At 39.3% G+C, this 18185-nt stretch overlaps 1 protein-coding gene across 4 annotated transcripts in view; it reads left to right on the forward strand.

Annotated features, from left to right (window-relative positions):
- The window catches only part of TDRD5 (tudor domain containing 5), an 87207-nt gene extending 76359 nt beyond the window's left edge, over positions 1-10848 (forward strand). For all 4 annotated transcript variants that reach the window (XM_045983443.1, XM_045983444.1, XM_045983442.1 and 1 more), the window contains 2 exons: positions 4611-4821; positions 10604-10848. In XM_045983443.1, coding sequence (XP_045839399.1) covers positions 4611-4821; positions 10604-10848 — 456 coding nt within the window. The remainder of the gene's footprint in view (positions 1-4610; positions 4822-10603) is intronic.
- The last annotated feature ends 7337 nt before the right edge of the window (positions 10849-18185 follow it).

Raw genomic sequence — 18185 nt, forward strand, 5'->3', positions numbered from 1 at the left:
GGTATCTCAATGTGGTTTTAATTTGAATCTCCCTGATGGCTAGTGATGATGAACATTTTTTCATGTGTCTGATAGCCATTTGTATGTCTTCATTGGAGAAGTGTCTGTTCATATCTTCTGCCCATTTTTTGATATGATTATCTGTTTTGTGTGTGTTGAGTTTGAGGAGTTCTTTATAGATCCTGGATATCAACCTTTTGTTTGTACTGTCATTTTCAAATATCTTCTCCCATTCCGTGTGTTGCCTTTTTGTTTTGTTGACTGTTTCCTTTGCTGTGCAGAAGCTTTTGATCTTGATGAAGAAAGAATTCATGAGACATCTTTGGTGCAAAATGGTGGTTTATTAAAGCACGGGGGACAGGACCCATGGTCAGGAAGATCTGCTGCCCTGGGGTTGTGAGGGATGGTAGGTTGTGTACCAGGTGGGTGGGGGAAGTAAGGAAAAGGGAGGCTTCAAAGAACTTTCATATGCTAAAGAGGACCTACAAGATATCAAGATACCCAGTACCAGAGGCCTTGCCATTGCCAAGGTTGTTTTGCCCTCTAGCAAGGTATTAACATTAAGATGGGTGGGAGATTCCGAAATAATGTCATAATATGTCCCACCCAGGAGTGGGGGTGGGGAAGGTTGTAGGGTGTCAGCGTTTCGCTTTGTCCTCAGCCAGCCTTCTGTTTCCTCATCACCATTAATTTTGGTATGCTGTTTTCATTTGTCTCAGGATATTTTCTAGCTTCTCTTTGATTTCTGTTTTGACCCATTGACTGTTCAGGAATATGTTGTTTAATTTCCCAGGTTTCCAAATTTAATCTTTGTTTTTGATGGATATTTTCCCTGAGTATTGAATTTTAGGTGGTTACTTTTTTTTTTTCAGCCTTTGAAGATGTCTTGCCATTATGTTCTGGCTTCTGTTGAATTGTCAGCTGTCAGGTATCATTGCTCTGTTGACAGTGAAGTCTTTTTTCCTCTGGCTTCTTTTAAGCTTTTTCTGTCTTTTGCTTTAAGCTCTTTGATAATGATTTATCTAGATGTAATTTCCTTTGGGTTTACTCTACTTGTGTTTCACTGAGCTTATTGAATAAGAAGATTGATGCCCTTCATCAGTTTTATAAAATAGTGCTTTTCCCTCATTATCACCCTCCTGCTGGCTTTCCAGTTATCCATGTGTTAAGACTTTGGCTGAGTCCCACATGCCTATTGGGCTCTTTTCTCATGTTTACATTCTTTTTTCTTTTCTTTTTTCTCAGTTTGGAGATTTTTCTATTGATTCTTCTGGAATACTAGTCCTCTCATCTGTGGATCCATTCTGCTGCTAAACCTACACTTTGAATTCTTATTTCAAACATTTTTCGTTTCAGTTCTAGAATGCCAATTTGATTCTTTTTTTTTTTTTAATAAATTTGAATTCTCTTTTAATTCTCCATATTTTCATCATTTTTTTTATGTCACTTCCTCTACATTCTTGATCATGCTAATTGTAGTTATTTTAAATTTTTTTTCCAGATAATGCCAGTATCCGAATCAACTTTGGGTATGTTTTTCCCCCCCGCCCCCCATCCTGTTTTGGGCATTGTTGGGGGCAGGGGGTGGAGAAAGTGGAAAGCATTCCTTATGATTTTTTAAAAATTGAATATTGGACATTATGGATAAAAAAATTACAGAGGTTCTGGGTGAGCTCTCTTCCTCCAAGGCTGATTGAGATGTCCTGGCAGATAGCAGCCAGTCACCATAACACGTACACTGAGGTTTGGCTTTAGACTTTGTTAGGACTGCTGTATTTCACTTTTGTCCTTACTCCTTAGATGTGGCTGTTACTCCTGACGTGGGATCCTTTGGGGATCTCAGCTGAAACCCTTGGTGGGGCTCAGACTCCAACCCCTGACTCCTCAGCTTTATAATGTGTAATTCATATTCCATATAGTTACCCATCTAAATTGTACAGTTTAATGGCTTTAGTATATTCACTAGTCCATTAGCTTATTGTACATTCATCCCACAAGCAATTGTAGAACATGTTCATTATCCCCCAAAGAAACCCTGCATCCGTTAGCTGACACCCTACCCTGTGTCTGCCAGATAACCACTATCTCTCTCCATTGGTTTGCAACATTTCATGTAATTAAGATCAGTACAGTCTGTGACCTTTTGTGTCTGGCTTCCTAACATAATATTCTCAAGGTTGATCATGTATCAGTACTTTATTTCTTTTTATGGCTTAATAATCCATTGTATGGATAGACCACATTTTGTTTATCCATTCGTCAACTGATAGACATTTGAGTTGTTTTCAGTTTTTTGCTATTATGAATAATGCTGCTGTGACTTTCATGTACATGTTTTTATGTAGATGTGTTTTAAATTTTATGAGGGTATATACATAGGAGTGGAATTGCTGGGTCATATGGTAATTCTTTATTTAATGTTAGGAATTGCCAGACTTTCCTAAATAGACATTCCCACCAGCCATATAAGATTGTCCCAATTTGTCTACATCTTTGCCGGTACTTGTTATTCTTTTTTTTTGTTTTCTAAATCATAGCCAACCTAGTGGGTGTGAAGTTATATGTTATTGTGGTTTGAGGCTGTGCTTTTGATTGCATATGTTAATCATGTTTCTTGAAAGTCTGTCATTTACCTCTAGTTCCATGAGGAGAATTTTCAGATAACTATGATGGAGGCAGTCACTGATAATTACAGAGAACTAAATCTGGTAGAACAGTGCTTCTCAAAGTACAGTGTGCCTACACATCCCCTCAGAATCTTGTGAAGCTGCACGATCTGACTGAGCAAATTAGAGATGCGGCCATAGGTTCTGCATGTGTAGCAAGCCCCCAGGTGGTGCTCCTGGTTGGCGAACCCCACTTTGGGCAGCAAGGCTGGAAAACACTCTTCAGAGAAAGAACCTTGATTGTCAAATAAGTGCTCAAGTTGACTGCAGGCATTTGCTTTCAGAGTGTCGTACAAATTTAGAAAGCATTCACCTGTGTTGGTTTGCTTGTTTTCAGGATAAGCTATCAGAATGCATCTTAAATATGTTTTAACAATGCATCTTTCTTCAAAATCATACTTATAAGGAAAGAAAAAGGATATAGCCTTAAACATTTGTTTCGGATTTAAATTTTTGTTAAACTACTGATGTGTAAAAAACACTTGGTCTGGCTGGTCTGCAGTCTATGGCTTAGCCTCACCGCAGGCTAAAATCTACAGGTGGGCACAAGGTACATTTTTGGAGCCTGTTTGTCCATCTGCAAAGACCAATTTAGGTAGTGATCTTTCCAGCTCTGAAAGTTTATCGTATTAATATTCATCTCCATACCTTTGGAGCTTTATTTGAAGAACTCACTAATGCTTAGCCTCATTCTGAGAATAAATTTACGGGGTAACTGAAGCACACATGAATTGTATAAGCCAAGTAACAATTTGAATCCTGATCTTTAATTTCCTGAAGTAGCATATTGTGTGGCCAGTATAGCTATCTGGAATGTGAATTTCCCTCTTGCTGTCAAAAAAGGCTACACACATAGCCCTTTATATATTGCATAATTGTATAACCACATTCATGCCAGCCATGTTTGAAAATGAGCAGGGTTTTTTTTGTTGTTGTTGTGGAACAAAAAAGAAATGCCAACTGATACGAAATGTCTACTATATAGGAGCCTGAAGAACAGACAAAGCTACCTTTTCTGTTTGTGTAATTACTGGTTCAGTTCACTCAGGGCAGATCCCAGACTGTCAGCCTTATAGGTGGGGTAGGGCTGACTTTAGTCATATTAATGCCAGTTACCATCACAGAAGATAAACGCTAAGTTACCGTAGATCGTATCTGTTTTAGCAGTGACTGTATGGTAGGATATCGCATCTTGTGGTTAAACTTTGCTATTCCATTCAGTTAAGTCCAGTTTCGTCTCCATATGGGATGTTCATCTTTTTCTCTGGTTCTTAATACTCCATTTTGCCTCTTTTAAGGAGCCTTCCTTTAACTACTTTATGTTCTAGTGTGTTCACACTGCGGAATGCGGGCAATGCCTCCATTCATGGCTGGCTGCAGAATGCACACTGTTTCCCCTTCTGAGGGCTGTGAACTTAGGGACAAGGATCCTGTCTTACATGGACTGGGCTGAGTTACCAGGTCTGCTTTGTCACCTGCTGGTTGATACTGGATAACTTTGCCTCTTGTGAGAAGTGTTCTGCTAAGTGAAAGGGCCCCTAGCGAGGACGACAGAAGCCTGGAGCTAGAGCGTTCGGTCGTCCTGAGGTTGAAATGAGGAAGGACGTGCAGGGAGCCCAGCAGTACGCCGGCCAGTGTGCCGCCTTTGCTCGCGTTTCCCGCCACCCTGCTGCAGCTCCGTGTGGTAGCTTTCAGCACCGTATTTGCTCGTAATGTATGTCCAGTAAATGCTTCTTGAATTGAATTGATGGTCACTAAGTTGGAAAAAGACTTGTTTTTTTTTTTTTTAAGAGAGGAACTAGGTTCTTGAAAGTGAGTAATGGTATTAATTCTATGTGAAAAGTACGTCTTGTCTATACAACTAAGGAACCGAAACAGGGTTAATTCTTCTGTTATACTAACAACTACTTTTCATGCTTTTGCCCAACTTTTCTCATTCTGCAGCAGCCAAATGTAGAGAATTCATCAGATTCTTCCACATTGCCCAAATTGGAGGAGTTCTGCATCTCTCTGATCCAGTCACAGCAGTCAGCAAAAGGGAGCCAGCCCGAGCCCAGCAGCGTTCAGACTCAGGCAACGTCAGTCCAGCTGTCCGCACCAACCCTCAGTGCAGCTTCTATGCCGCTTGATTCTGCAGAAAAACATTCTGCTTCAGGTAGTTTTACACGTAATTGACAAATAAACTGGTGTGTCATCCTGCTGAAAACCTTCATTTATCTTCTTCAGAACATAACTTGAAAAATTGCTGACTTTACCATTTGTCTCAGGTCCTTACTGGGTTCCGTTGTTCCCTTCTGTTTTGCTACTCCTCTCTCTCTCTCTCTCTCTCTCTCTCTCTCTTTTTAAATGCAGTTTGGTTGCGGGGAGTCTGTTTTACAAACAATAAAACTTGCCAGTTTTTAAGTAGATAGTTCTGTGAGTTTTGACACTTGTGTACAGTCTTCTAACCACCACAGTCGTGACATAGAACAGCTCCGCCAGTTCTTTGCTTCCCTCTGCGGTCATTCTCTTCCCTTGCCTCCTGGTTCCCCGCATGTTCCTTTCTCTTAAGAATCTCATAAGAGAGTCATGTATTACACAGTTTTTAAGTATGACCTTTTTCCCCGAGCATGACGTTTTAGAAATGGATTTATGTCGTTGCCAGTGTCGTTTTGTTCTTATTTTTTGCTAAGTGGTACCCAGTTGTATGGATATCTGTTTATCAGATGAACAGATTTGGGCCATTATGAATAAAACTGCTGTGAACATTTACGCACAGCTCTTTGTGTAGACATATTCAGTACATAACAAGGAGTAAAATTGTTGGGTCATGTGATCACTGCATGGTTAACTTTTTAAGAACTGCCAAAAGGTTTTCCAAAGTGGCTCTTCCATTTTTTATTCATACCAATAATACATGAAATCTGATTGTGCCATCTCCTTTTTTTTTTTTAACATTTTATTTATTTGACAGACAGAGATCACAAGTAGGCAGAGAGGCAGGCAGAGAGAAAGAGAGAGGAGGAACAGGCTTCCCGCTGAGCAGAGAGCCCGATGTGGGGCTCGATCCCAGGACTCTGGGATCATGACCTGAGCCGAAGGCAGAGGCTTTAACCCACTGAGCCACCCAGGCGCCCCTCCATCTCCTTTTATTGTCAATGATGCTATCAATCTATCTTTTAAAATTTTAGAATTTTGCTATTCTAGTGTGTGTGTAGTGGTATCTTATTGTGGTTTTAATTTATATTTCCTTGTTTCCCAGTGACGTTGACCATCTTTTTATGTGCTTATATGCAACCTGTAGATCTTCTTTAATAAATTACAAGTTCAAATATTTGCTCATTTTTATTGAATTATAATCTTCTCATTCTTTATTCTGGACACAAAAGCTTTGTCAGATATATACAGCTGTATGTGTGTAATATATGTATCACAAATATTTTCGAGCATGTGACTTCCTTAACAGCATATTTGAAAGAGCAAGAGTTGTCATTTTGGTGAAGTCTGATGGATTTTTTTCTTAATATGAAGTTTGTGTTTTTGTGTCTTGTTTAGAAATCTTTCTTAATCCAAGTAACTGATTTGTTCATTTTCTTGTAAAAAGTCCTATAGTTTTAGTTCTTAAAATTAGGTCTGTGATCCAGTTTGTTGATTTTTGAGTTATGGTTTGCATTAATATTATGGTGTGATGTAAGGTTCAATGTTTATTTTGATAACATTTAATATTCAGTTGTTCTAGCACCATTTGTTGGAAAGATTAACCTTTTTTAAACTGCCTAGATATAAAAATCTTAAAAAAAATAATAAACTGCCTAGATATCTTTGTCAGAAGTCAGTAGGCTGTATATGTGAGGGTCTATTTCTGGAATTCCTATTATGTTTTAGTGGTTTATGGGGCTTTATACCACTGCCTTGATTAGTAGGGATTTATATATCTTGAAATTGTACAATTTTGTTCTTTTTCAAATTGTTTTGGCTATTTTAGGTCATTTTCCATATGAATTTTAGAGTCAACATAAATTTACACAAAACCCAAAATTTTTATTGGGATTTTTTTCATACATTTTAATATTAGTTTCAGGTGTACAGTACAGTGGTTCAACAATTCTGTACATCACCCAGTCCTCATCACCGCAAGTGCTTCCTTAATCCCCATCCCCTTCAACCCCTCTCCCCACTTTCGGTAACCAGTTTTTTTTTTTTTTCCCCCAAGTTTTTATTAAATTCCAGTATAGTTAACATACAGTATAATACAGTTTCAGGTGTACAATTCAGTGATTCAGCACTTCCATACCTCACCCATTGCTCATCACAACAAGTATACTCCTTAATCCCCATCACGTATTTTATATATTGACAGACAGAGATCACAAGTAGGCAGAGAGAGAGAGAGGAGGAAGCAGGCTGTCCGCAGAGCAGAGAACCCGATGCGGGGCTCGATCCCAGAACCCTGGGATCATGACCTGAGCCTCAGGCAGAGGCTTTAACCCACTGAGCCACCCAGGCACCCCCCCATCACGTATTTTAACCATCCCCCCACCCATCTCCCCTCTGGTTACCATCAGTTTGTTCTCTATAGTTAAGAGTCTGTTTCTTGGTTTGCATCTTTCTTTTCTTTCTCATGCTTATTTGTTTTTCTTCTCAAACTTCACATGGGAGTGAAATCGTATGCTGTATGTCGTTCTCCTGCAGACTTATTTACTCTCAAGCTCCATCCATGTCATCACAAATGGCAAGCTTTCATTCTTTTTTTATGACTGAGTAATAGTCCATTGTATATATGTTCCGCCTCTTCTTTATCTTTTCATCACTCCATGGACACTTGGGCTGTTTCCATAATTTGGCTGTTGTTGATAATGCTGTTATAAACATCAGGGTGCATGTATCCTTTTGAGTTTGTATTTTTGTATTCTTTGGGTAAATACTTAGTACTACAATTGCTGGATCATAGGGTAGTTCTATTTTTAACTTTTGAAGAACTGCCATACTGTTTTCTGGAGTGGCTGCCTCAGTTTGCATTCCCATCAATAGTGCAAGAGGGTTCCCCTTTCTCCACATTCTTAACATCACCTGTTGTTTGTGTATTATTGATTTTAGTCATTTTGACAGGTGCGAGATGATATTGCATTGTAGTTTTTTTTTTTTTAAGATTTTATTTGTTTATTTGACAGAGATCACAAGTAGCCAGAGAGGCAGGCAGAGAGAGGAAGGGAAACAGGCTCCCCGCCGAACAGGGAGCCCGATGAGGGGCTTGATCCCAGAACCCTGGGATCATGATCTGAGCCACAGGCAAAGGCTTTAACCCACTGAGCCACCCAGGTGCCCCAGCATTATAGTTTTGATTTACATTTCCTTGATGATCGGTGATAATGAGCCTCTTTTCTTGCATCATCTGTATGTCTTCTTTAGAAAATGTCTATTCATGTCTTCTGCCCAATTTTTAAAAAAGATTTATTTGACAGACAGTGAGAGAGGGAACCACAAGGAGGGGGAATGGGAAAGGGAGAAAAAGGCTTTCCACTAAGCAGGGATCCTGATGCAGGGCTTGATCCCAGGACCTGAGCAGAAGGTAGATGCTTAAAGACTGAGCTACCCAAACACCCCTGCCCATTTAGATTATCTGTTTTTTGGATGCTGAGTTGTATAAGTTCTTTATATATTTTGGATACTAATCCTTTATCAGAGATGTCATTTGCAAATATCATCTCCCATTCCATAGGTTGCCTTTTAGTTTTGTTGTTTATACCTTTGCTGTGCAGGAGCTTTTTATTTTGAAGTCCAATAGTTTGTTTTTGCTTTTGTTTCCCTTGCCTGAGGAGACATATCTAGAAAGAAGTTGCTATGGCTGATCTCAGAGGTTACTACATGTGTTTTTATCTATCTAGATTTCTAGCTGCCTCTTCTCTGGTACCTTCCTCCCACAAATTCCAGGCACCTTGGCCTTCTCTCTCTCTCTCTCTCTCTCTTTTTTTTTTTAATATTTTATTTATTCACTTGACAGAGATCACAAGTAGGCAGAGAGAGAGGAAGGGAAGCAGAGAGCCCAATGCGGGGCTTGATCCCAGGACCCTGAGATCATAACCAGAGCTGAAGGCTGAGGCTTTAACCCACTGAGCCACCCAGGTGCCCCCACCCTGTCTTTCTTGAATTCCAAACTCAGTCTTTTCAACCCAGTAAGATCTCCAGGCTCAGTTTTGATTCTCCGTTCTTGTACTGAAGCCTAGAAACTATTTCAGCAGGAGTGAAGGCCCTTGTAGAGCTCACTTTGTTTCCTTTCTGTTAGGGATCACTATCTCGCATGCTTATTGTTCAGAATGTGAATCTGCTACTGCTTCATACATTTTGTCCAAATTTCCAGTTACTTAAAACAGGAGAGATTGTTTTTCAGTCACCGTTGAGTTAACGTCATAACTGGAAACAGAAGTTTTGCTACTCTTAAATTCTTTGATCATGTGTCCCTGCTTTCATGTATTTGTACCTTTTAAAACCCGAGCTCACCAAAACTGTGTAAAACCACTTATTTTAAGAGTGCCTGGGTGGCTCAGTGGGTTAAAGCCTCTGCCTTCAGCTCAGGTCATGGTCCCAGGGTCCTGGGATCGAGCCCTACATCGGGCTCTCTGTTTGTCAGGGAGCCTGCTTCTTCCTCTCACTCTGCCTGCCTCTCTGCCTACTTGTGATCTTTATCTGTCAAATAAATAAATAAAATATTTTAAAAAACAAACAAACAAAAAAAACCTCACTTATTTTATTAGAACTCACCAGCTCTTTTCCTCTCTAGTGGGCATTAAGTATAGCTTTTGATTAGAGTTTTACCTTTTGGAATACCTGTCAAATTCTCCTTGAGTATAATTCATCACAAATGCAGGGAACATATACCACCTATTGCTATTTTAGTTGCTAAAAATGTAAAGATGAATAACGTACTGGATTATGCCCGTGTTTTCTCTAGATTTTTTGAAATCTATATTTTTAAGGTCTAGAGCTGTATTTTTCAAAATGTAATCATACTGGTACCAGTCTGTGAAGTCTTTGCTTAGATGAGCAACACATTAACACATTATTTAGCTCACCTGGACTTTTTTTTTTTTTTTTAAACTAAAGCAGAATTTTCTTGAAGAAAGCAGTATCTTTGCTTAGATGCTTGCAAAAGCTCCTCTCATTGTAGGCAGGTAATAAAGAGTTCACAGACCAGTCGCTTTGGTCACTGTGGTCCAGACTATATGTATTCCCTTCCTTGGCTATTTGGAATTTTTGGCACTAATTCTAAGGAATTTATTTATTTATTTATTTTTTAAAGACTTATTTATTTATTTGGCAGACAGAGATCACAGGTAGGCAGAGAGGCAGCCAGATAGAGAGGAAGGGAAGCAGGCTCCCTGCTGAGCAGAGAGCCTGACGCAGGGCTGGATCCCAGGACCCTGGGATCATGACCTGAGCCTAAGGCAGAGACTTTAACCCACTGAGTCACCCAGGTGCCCCTCTAAGGAATTTATTTTATGTCTGATAACTGGTTTTTGGAACTTCTTACAAACATCTTGGTCAGTTTTGTTTTTACACTGATATAGACTCAAACTGAAACCACTTTGGCAATAGGAAACACCTCTGGGACACCACTGTGCTTACTGCTGTAAATATGGGAGCTTAAGGACTCATCTCTGGAATTAGAATTATATCCAATTTATTTTTATGGCATCCTAGAAAGAAATTTTCCCTTCCCTGTTCATAAGTACATTTTCCCTCCCCCACCCCCATTCTGACAAGGATTTATTTCCACTCAGTTCCCCTTTTTCATTTTCTATTTATTGACTGGTTTCTGAGTCTTATCCTAATTGTAACAGCGGATGTCACCCCCTATAGAAAATGATTGTCACACAGATTAGGAAACATCTAGAATGGGAATGAGAAGGCAATGAGTGTGAGAACCCCTTGAAAAAACTTGTGTTTTCTTTCTTTTTCAGTGGAGAGCTCTCCAGAGAGCCTAAAGAACGATTTCTCTGGTAGCCGTGCTATTACAGTGTTCAAAGACAAGAGTCGTGGAGCCATGGACCAGCTCTCTTTGATCTTGTCTCCTGAGCACCAGATTTCCCAGAAGCTCTACATTCCTCGGAGCACAGCCACTGCTGCCTTGGGAGCCGCGGCACGGTTGGCCACCTCCAGGAGCCTCTTAGACTGGTACCCCGGTGTGAAAAGAATGGAAGCATGAGGGAGTGAGTAGGGGAGAAAATAATAAGCCAGGTGTGTTGGGCTTGGTGATTTCCCAAGGCCAAAACATGGAGGAGATATTGAGACAAAACATTTTGATGGTTGATGCCTTTGTCTTTCTTTGTGACCATATGTTAGCTTTGTTTTGCTGACAGTCCACTTTGCTGTGTAAGTATTGATATTTAATGTTAGTTTTAATTTTTATTGATGATGTTTCTTATTCCACATAGTTTTGTTCGCCTTAACATAGTGGTTTAAAGGCATTTTTATTTTTTGTTGCCTTTGTGTATGTGTGTTTCTATAAATGTTTTTCTTGTACGTATCATGAGTGATAAATGCAAGCTGAAAAACTAAAGTTTTGCGATCCATATTTAGTAAGACAAAAATTATCTCAGATTCTTATATCCAGAAAAAGGATGTCTGAATTGTAAGGCTGCTTTTTCTTTCTCATTTGAAATTTTCTATATCATAGAGATAATGCAGGGCTCCAATTTTACCATTATTATTTCTTTGAAACGCTAGGATCAGTGAGAAAATACACATCCTGAAGCTGTGGTCATGTAAACACTTCCACATTTAAAAGATTTAAGTTCTCTTTCAGTACCGGCAGTTTCCTGAAGACCTCTAACAAAATTCCAGGGACTGATTGCTGAAACTTGGCCGTGCCGTCTCTTTCGGCCTCACAGTTCCAGGAGCTTCAGCATTGAAGCGTCCGTGGGACATGGTGTTCTCTGAAGTCAAGCTGTGTGAACACCACAAAGCTCAGAGTATGAACCATCAAGTATAAATAGGAGACCGAAAGGTGAAATTAAGGAATATGAATGGTACTAATGTAAATTATTTGTGGTAAAGTACCAGACCTATCCCCAAATTTTAAAAAATCCAATACAGAAGCATTTCCTGAAGTAAAATCCGAGAAGGAGCTGCGAATTACTGGTGTGCTGAATATAAGTCGATTCTCACCTTCTGGGCCCCTCCTCACCACCTCCTGTTTGAGCATTACATGGCAGAGCTGGCCCTACTTCCTTCTCTCTTTCGACAATAAGGGATTTCTCCTCTCAACTACTTAATCACTCAGCTACTTAAAATGTCCACTGAGGAAGGGAATGAGATGAAAGTAAATATGAAGTACATTTAAATTTAGACTATTACTGGCTGAAACTTCTTTCTTAGAATTAAGCAATCATGAAACAAAGTTAATCCCTAAGTCTCTAAATACTGATGGTTTTGGTTTAAAAACTTTAGAGAAAACATGGTTAATGGCAACACAATTTAAAAATCCAGATTCACTTTAAATTCCAATATATCTGTAAGTATGATATTCTAATTGAGCAAAAAAAAAGTAATCTGGAAATATCATTGATAGTTGATCCAACAGAAAGAACAGGTTCCCATTTGGGTTTTTGTGAGTTTATATCAGACATCTTGATTGGAGAAGACAGTTACACGGAGGGTTATATGGAGTTATATGGAGAGTTAAATATCATATGACAGTTAAATATCACTTATGATACTCTAACTATGATATGAACTGGAAAAGTTCTGTTTTTCATGTAGGTTTAGGTAATTATCTGCAATTTGTTTCTAAAGAAGAAAATTCATTTTGGAATTATGCTACTTAGAATCCTTCCTTTTAAGAAGAAACCAAGTTTGAGTAATATACTTCACTTCTCCAGATGGGCAGCCATTGGGTTTGGGACAAAGTGAATCTGGTAGTATTTACATATTTAATAGATCATCGTGTAACTCTCTGTGTAATAGCATGAGCTACCAGGACAAACTCTGACAGTGCTGGGTAACCTGACAGCAAGTCATTTTATGCATTGCCAGTTAGATGGGGTTATGGAATCAGTGTGCTAATAAGGCTCTTTGTAATCCCATCCATTTGCAAATGGCCAGATAGAGAATCATTTTAGACAGAGGCATCTCTCAAACTAATGAGTGTCAACACACTTTGAAAGAAGCTTATTTAGAAATTAATAGTTAACATCCTGAGTGAGCAGAATGTAGAATGAACCTCCGAGAGGCTTGGACATATTTTGACTACTTGGTTTTGACTAAGATTGCCAATCTGCCAAATTGCTTACCTGCCTTCTCCCATAAGGTGGGTTTTGCTTGGCAGTTAACTAAAATAGCCCAAAGCATCATTAAAAAAAAAAAAAAAAAGTACTAGATCATTTGATTCTGAGTAAATAGATTCACATATGTGGGCAGGAATAGCAATAAGAAATGTTAAAAAAGGTAGGTAGATGTTCTGTGGTTTAGGGTTAAGTTAATTATATCTTATTGTCTAAAGATGGGTTGACATATATTTTACTTAGAACAGTCCCGCTCCCCATACTTTCCTTAAGGATCCATTAGAAGTAATGGAGTTGCCTACGAAGTGTTGACTTCTTAAGTCAAGTGCGAGCTTCGAGTGCTTGAGAGGGATGGAGATGAGAACATGAAAGAAAATCCTAATTATAAACTCTTTAGGGATGGAAGAAGGAGTAGCTTTACTAATAGCCACTGGGGATTTAAAGCTAGTGGCTCAGCCAATACCCATCTCCCATCTAAAAACACACCATGGGATATCAAAAGAGGGGCCCTTCCAGCTGCAGTCAGCTATGCCTGTACCCACCATCTGACTCTCACACATCTGAGATGTCAGTTGCCCATTTCAAGGTGTGGGGATAACTAGAAGCTTCTGCCTATAGACAGGCTTCATCCAACCTGAAGACTTAGAATTACAGTGTTAATCTAAAGGGGAACTTAGATGAAAAGAAATTTGAGGACTAGAAAGACTGACCCATCTATGGTCACGTGCCTTAAATTCCCTTCTCTGCTGACTCCTAGCTCAGCACCCTTTCCACAGGAAAATACTGTAATTCTGTCTTGAGTAGTTTAAATGATTTGGTGCCAGGAGACATAGTTCGACAGATAAGTCCAAAAGAATAGTGGTTCTGATAGCTGGGCAAACCCCTGGTGTTGGAGGGGAAAGAGATTGATTTACAGGATCTTGCATTCTTAAATGTGGCTAGCTTAAATAATAGCGGGCCAATTCTGTGGTTAAAGAACCTGAAATGATGTACGGAGCATGGTAAGGGATGAGAAACGAACATCTTACAGAGCAGTTTTTCTGAAGCTTCCTACTGACATTTATACAGGTGTAGCAAGGCTTTTCTAAGTTTTGATCTCTTTTCAGAATTAAATTCATCTTATTTATATGTACAGTGTTGTGGACAGCATTATTCCTAATTTTGCAGGAGCCATCACTGAGACATTTACAAATTTTAATTTCCTGGAGCCCGTTCTGATCTTGACATTTTCCAAGATGCCAGCAAAGGTGCATAACAACTCAATCTGCCTATATTCTTCAAACATAGCCCTATTCCTAACAGTTAGATGTTCTTTGTCTCTTTTAGTCAGTCACCAGTCAACCTAGGAAGTTCTTGGTGTCATTAGACTACTGGATCCAGAATACTTTAAATTCTGCTCTTTTTAACCAGATAGACAAATTATTTTAACTTCTCAGTCAAGGTCTTCTCTAACATTTAGAATCACGATTGACTTGTGTGCCACTTTTCACATGAAATTGAGTGTTGGACCCACTTCAAACCTGAGTGGAGAATTTATTCAGAGCTAAAATTTCTTGGTTATAAGCGTAGTTTTCAGGAAATGCTTTTAGCTTTCTGTTCAGTATAAACTTTGTTTTATATTTTGGTTAAAATTTAAAAGTTTTTTTAATTTATAGAAAAATGTTTATAATAAACAATGTTTACTTGATTGTTACATCTTTGTGCAATTTAGATAAATAATTTGATGAGGAAACCAAGCTTAGGACTCTTTCTCTGCTCTCTAAACTTTTGTTATGGGACTAATGGAAAGTTACTGGGATCAAAGAATTATGACGGGCCTAATGTTTGGAGTTTGTAACAGCATTTTGTTTGATTTATATATTTGTGAAGTTGGAATTTGTTCTGTCAAAAAATGTCAAGGTGTTTTTGTAACTAGTTTTTGTTGTGATGATTCTGCTGGGAGGGACACTTCACTTAAATATGTGACCCAAAGAACTTAGTTGACTAAAATACAAAATTTGCTTATACAGTTGCGCAGACAGAGGTTTGACACTCTTCCTGGCTAAAATATTTGTCTTCATTTTTGGCATGACCTTTTTATTCTTGACCTTTGTAAATGTTTGCTCTGTTGTAGGTAAATACTTTATTCCATGAAGTTGGAGTTAACACCAGAGCCATGTCTTAAGTAGCTGACCACCACATTTCAGACTTGTTTTATCTATCTTGCTAATAGCAACTTGTCAAACCCTTCTCAGCCATGTTCCAGTGTCTTAAATTCTCTTCTGAGACTTTCCCCACATAGACTAGCAAGCCTGCTCTCCACTTGCCGCTGTATTTCAGTGTTTTCTCAGCTGCTCACTTGATTGCCCAAGTCCCCATTCAGAACCTTCATTTGCTACAGTAGCTCTTCTGCTGGGAGCAGAACCTATTTCTAGGCAATTCTCAAACTCCATTCAGGTGGTTTGGTCAAACTTACCCTTAATCTGTCATTCCACAAGACAGTAAGTAGGAACCAAAGTCAGCTCAGTTCATTTCTTACTGCAACAAATGACTCCCTGACAAAAAAAAGTATTCTGTTACTGCAGTTGTCACTCGTGTGAGAAATCTCTTCTGATACCATAGATAGAAAATACCTGGCAGCTAAGTGAGACTGCGTGTGTGCCAGGATATCGACTATGAAGCAAAGAGTGTCCCCACAGGATGTTCCCTATTTCTTGCCCATGATACGTGTCTTTCCTTTTGCTTGAGAGGATGAAACTTAAACATACATGATATGGGCCAGAGTCCAAAGTTTACCCCTTCTTTTCTGAATTTTAAAAATAAGAACATTTCTGTACTGATCTGGAGTAAGAAAGTTAAATTGAGGGTGGGGGGTGGGGTGGTGGGACATTTGGCTATGATTAAGTGATAGCATACTTTCCACACCTCACGTTTTAGGCAGTGGCGTATCTGTTTAGGATCAGCTAGAATGTGCTCTTCCAACACCTTTTCTATAATTGATGTTGATTTATTTTTGTTAAACTTTCTAGATGCAGAAACATAACTCCACCAACACTTTTTGGTCTTTATGTCGTTTTTGTTTGGAATTGACTTTATCCAGATTCATGAGGCTCAGCAAAGTTGTCACAAAACCTTAAGAAAAAAGTGGCGAGTTTTTCAACAAAAACCAAATCAGGTGTAGCAAACATCAGTGTAGTTAAGTATCAGTAAATCTGCCTTCTATAGTGGCTTTGCTTAAGATCTTTTTGGATTTACAGAGTCATTCAACATTGGGGAGTCAATTTGTATCAAAGCTAGAGTTCTGTGGAATTTTTGTTGTTTGGCTAAGTTCAAAGAAATCAGAGCTCACTGATAGTACCTTGTCCTTGTACTGGGTCATAAGCATGGAATACTTTTGAGACTTAGCCTTATTTAAGACCATTTCTTTGAACAACTTGGTAGAATCGTCTGTCTGACATGAATATGATGTCTGAGAATTTCCAGGTTCTATATGCAGTGGACTGATAATCCCTGACCTTTTATGGGGTCATTAACGTTATTTTAAATGTCAACTAGTGAGGGCAGTTCCCAAGAAAGTACACATTCATACAAAATTGTTTCCTAATTTCTAAGAGTCCATCCCCCCTGGAGCCTACCCTACACTTTCTTGAACAGGAGGCGTTTGGAAAGGTCACCCTCCTTCACCTCCACTGTCCCCCGCGCCATCCACTAGTTGCCTCAGATGAAAATCTAGGAGCAGAATCATCCTTGACTGCTCCCAGCCCTTCATCTCATTCGATCCATTATCAAATCCTGCCAAATTCTACCTCGTAAGTATCTCAATAACCCACCTGTTTTTCTGTAAATCTACTGCCATCACCTTAGGCCAAGCCACCTTTATGTCTTTTCTGGCATGGAGTAGATGTTCCGTAAGTTATTGAGTGAATAAATGAGTCAACAAGATAGAATAGGATGTAAGCAAGGGTCACTGAAATCTTGATCTTTTTTCTACAATGCTGTGTTCTGAGTGTCTATAAAACAGAAGGCTCTATTGGGAAGAGTCTAACCAAAAACGAAGAAACGTCCTACTTAAACTGCAGAAGGTTGATTAGAGAGCATGTTCTCCACCTAAGAGAACTAAGTAGAAAGACCAAATATTTTGTCTACGTTAGTTTTCTGCACAAACTATACTTGGTTATTTTTTTCTGATTTAGTTTGTGAAAGAAAATGGGCAAAAAAAAAAACATTTTGCTATTTGCAGCTGAGTTCTCAGCTATCAGCCTCTGTGGCCTCCTTTGAGAAAAGTTTGATTTATCAAATTGGCTCTTTTTAGTTTATCATTCTTTATTCGTGGAGTTATACCTCTGACATCCCCGTTCATTTTCCAGAAAATCTTTCAGCACCACAGACTCAGGTTCAGTGATGAAACAAATGCATTTAAAAGTGCCTTTAGGATTAATATATTAGTTTGGATGTAAACTGCTTTTCATGGCCTTTCCGGTGGCCTCTCTTGAGTTTGGGGCTAAAATGAATTGTAGTAAGGAGGGCGGGGCAGGCCTGTGGCAATGCCATATTCTGCCAAATGATGACTGCAAGGGCAAAAGTGAAATGAGGGGCACCTGGGTGGCGCAGTTGGTCAAGCATCTGCCATCAGCTCGGGTCATGATCCCAGGGTCCTGGGATCAAGTCCCATATCTCTCTGGCTCCTTGATCAGCCTGCTTTTCCTTCTCCCTCAGCCCCTGTCCCTGCTTGTACCCTCTCTCTCTCTGATAAATAAAATCTTTAAAACAAAAACAAAAAAAAAGTTAATGAAAGAAGGGCGCCTGGGTGGCTCAGTGGGTTAAGCCGCTGCCTTCGGCTCAGGTCATGGTCTCAGGGTCCTGGGATCGAGTCCCGCATCAGGCTCTCTGCTCAGCAGGGAGCCTGCTTCCCTCTCTCTCTCTCTGCCTGCCTCTCTCCCTACTTGTGATCTCCCTCTGCCAAATAAATAAATAAAATCTTTAAAAAAAAAAAGTTAATGAAAGAAAACAAAGAATCTGTTCTGCTTACCAAGAAACCACTTTTGGTTTTTTTTTTCCTTTAATTTTTATTTATTTATTTATTTTTGCAGAGTAACAGTATTCATTGTTTTTGCACAACACCCAGTGCTCCATGCAATACGTGCCCTCCCTATTACCCACCACCTGGTTCCCCCAACCTCCCTCCCCCGCCTCTTCACAATCCTCAGGTTGTCTTTCAGAGTCCATAGTCTCTTATGGGTCATCTCCCCTTCCAATTTCCCTCAACTTCCTTCTCCTCTCC

This window comes from Meles meles, chromosome 17 (assembly GCF_922984935.1).
Source record: "Meles meles chromosome 17, mMelMel3.1 paternal haplotype, whole genome shotgun sequence".
NCBI lineage: Eukaryota > Metazoa > Chordata > Mammalia > Carnivora > Mustelidae > Meles > Meles meles.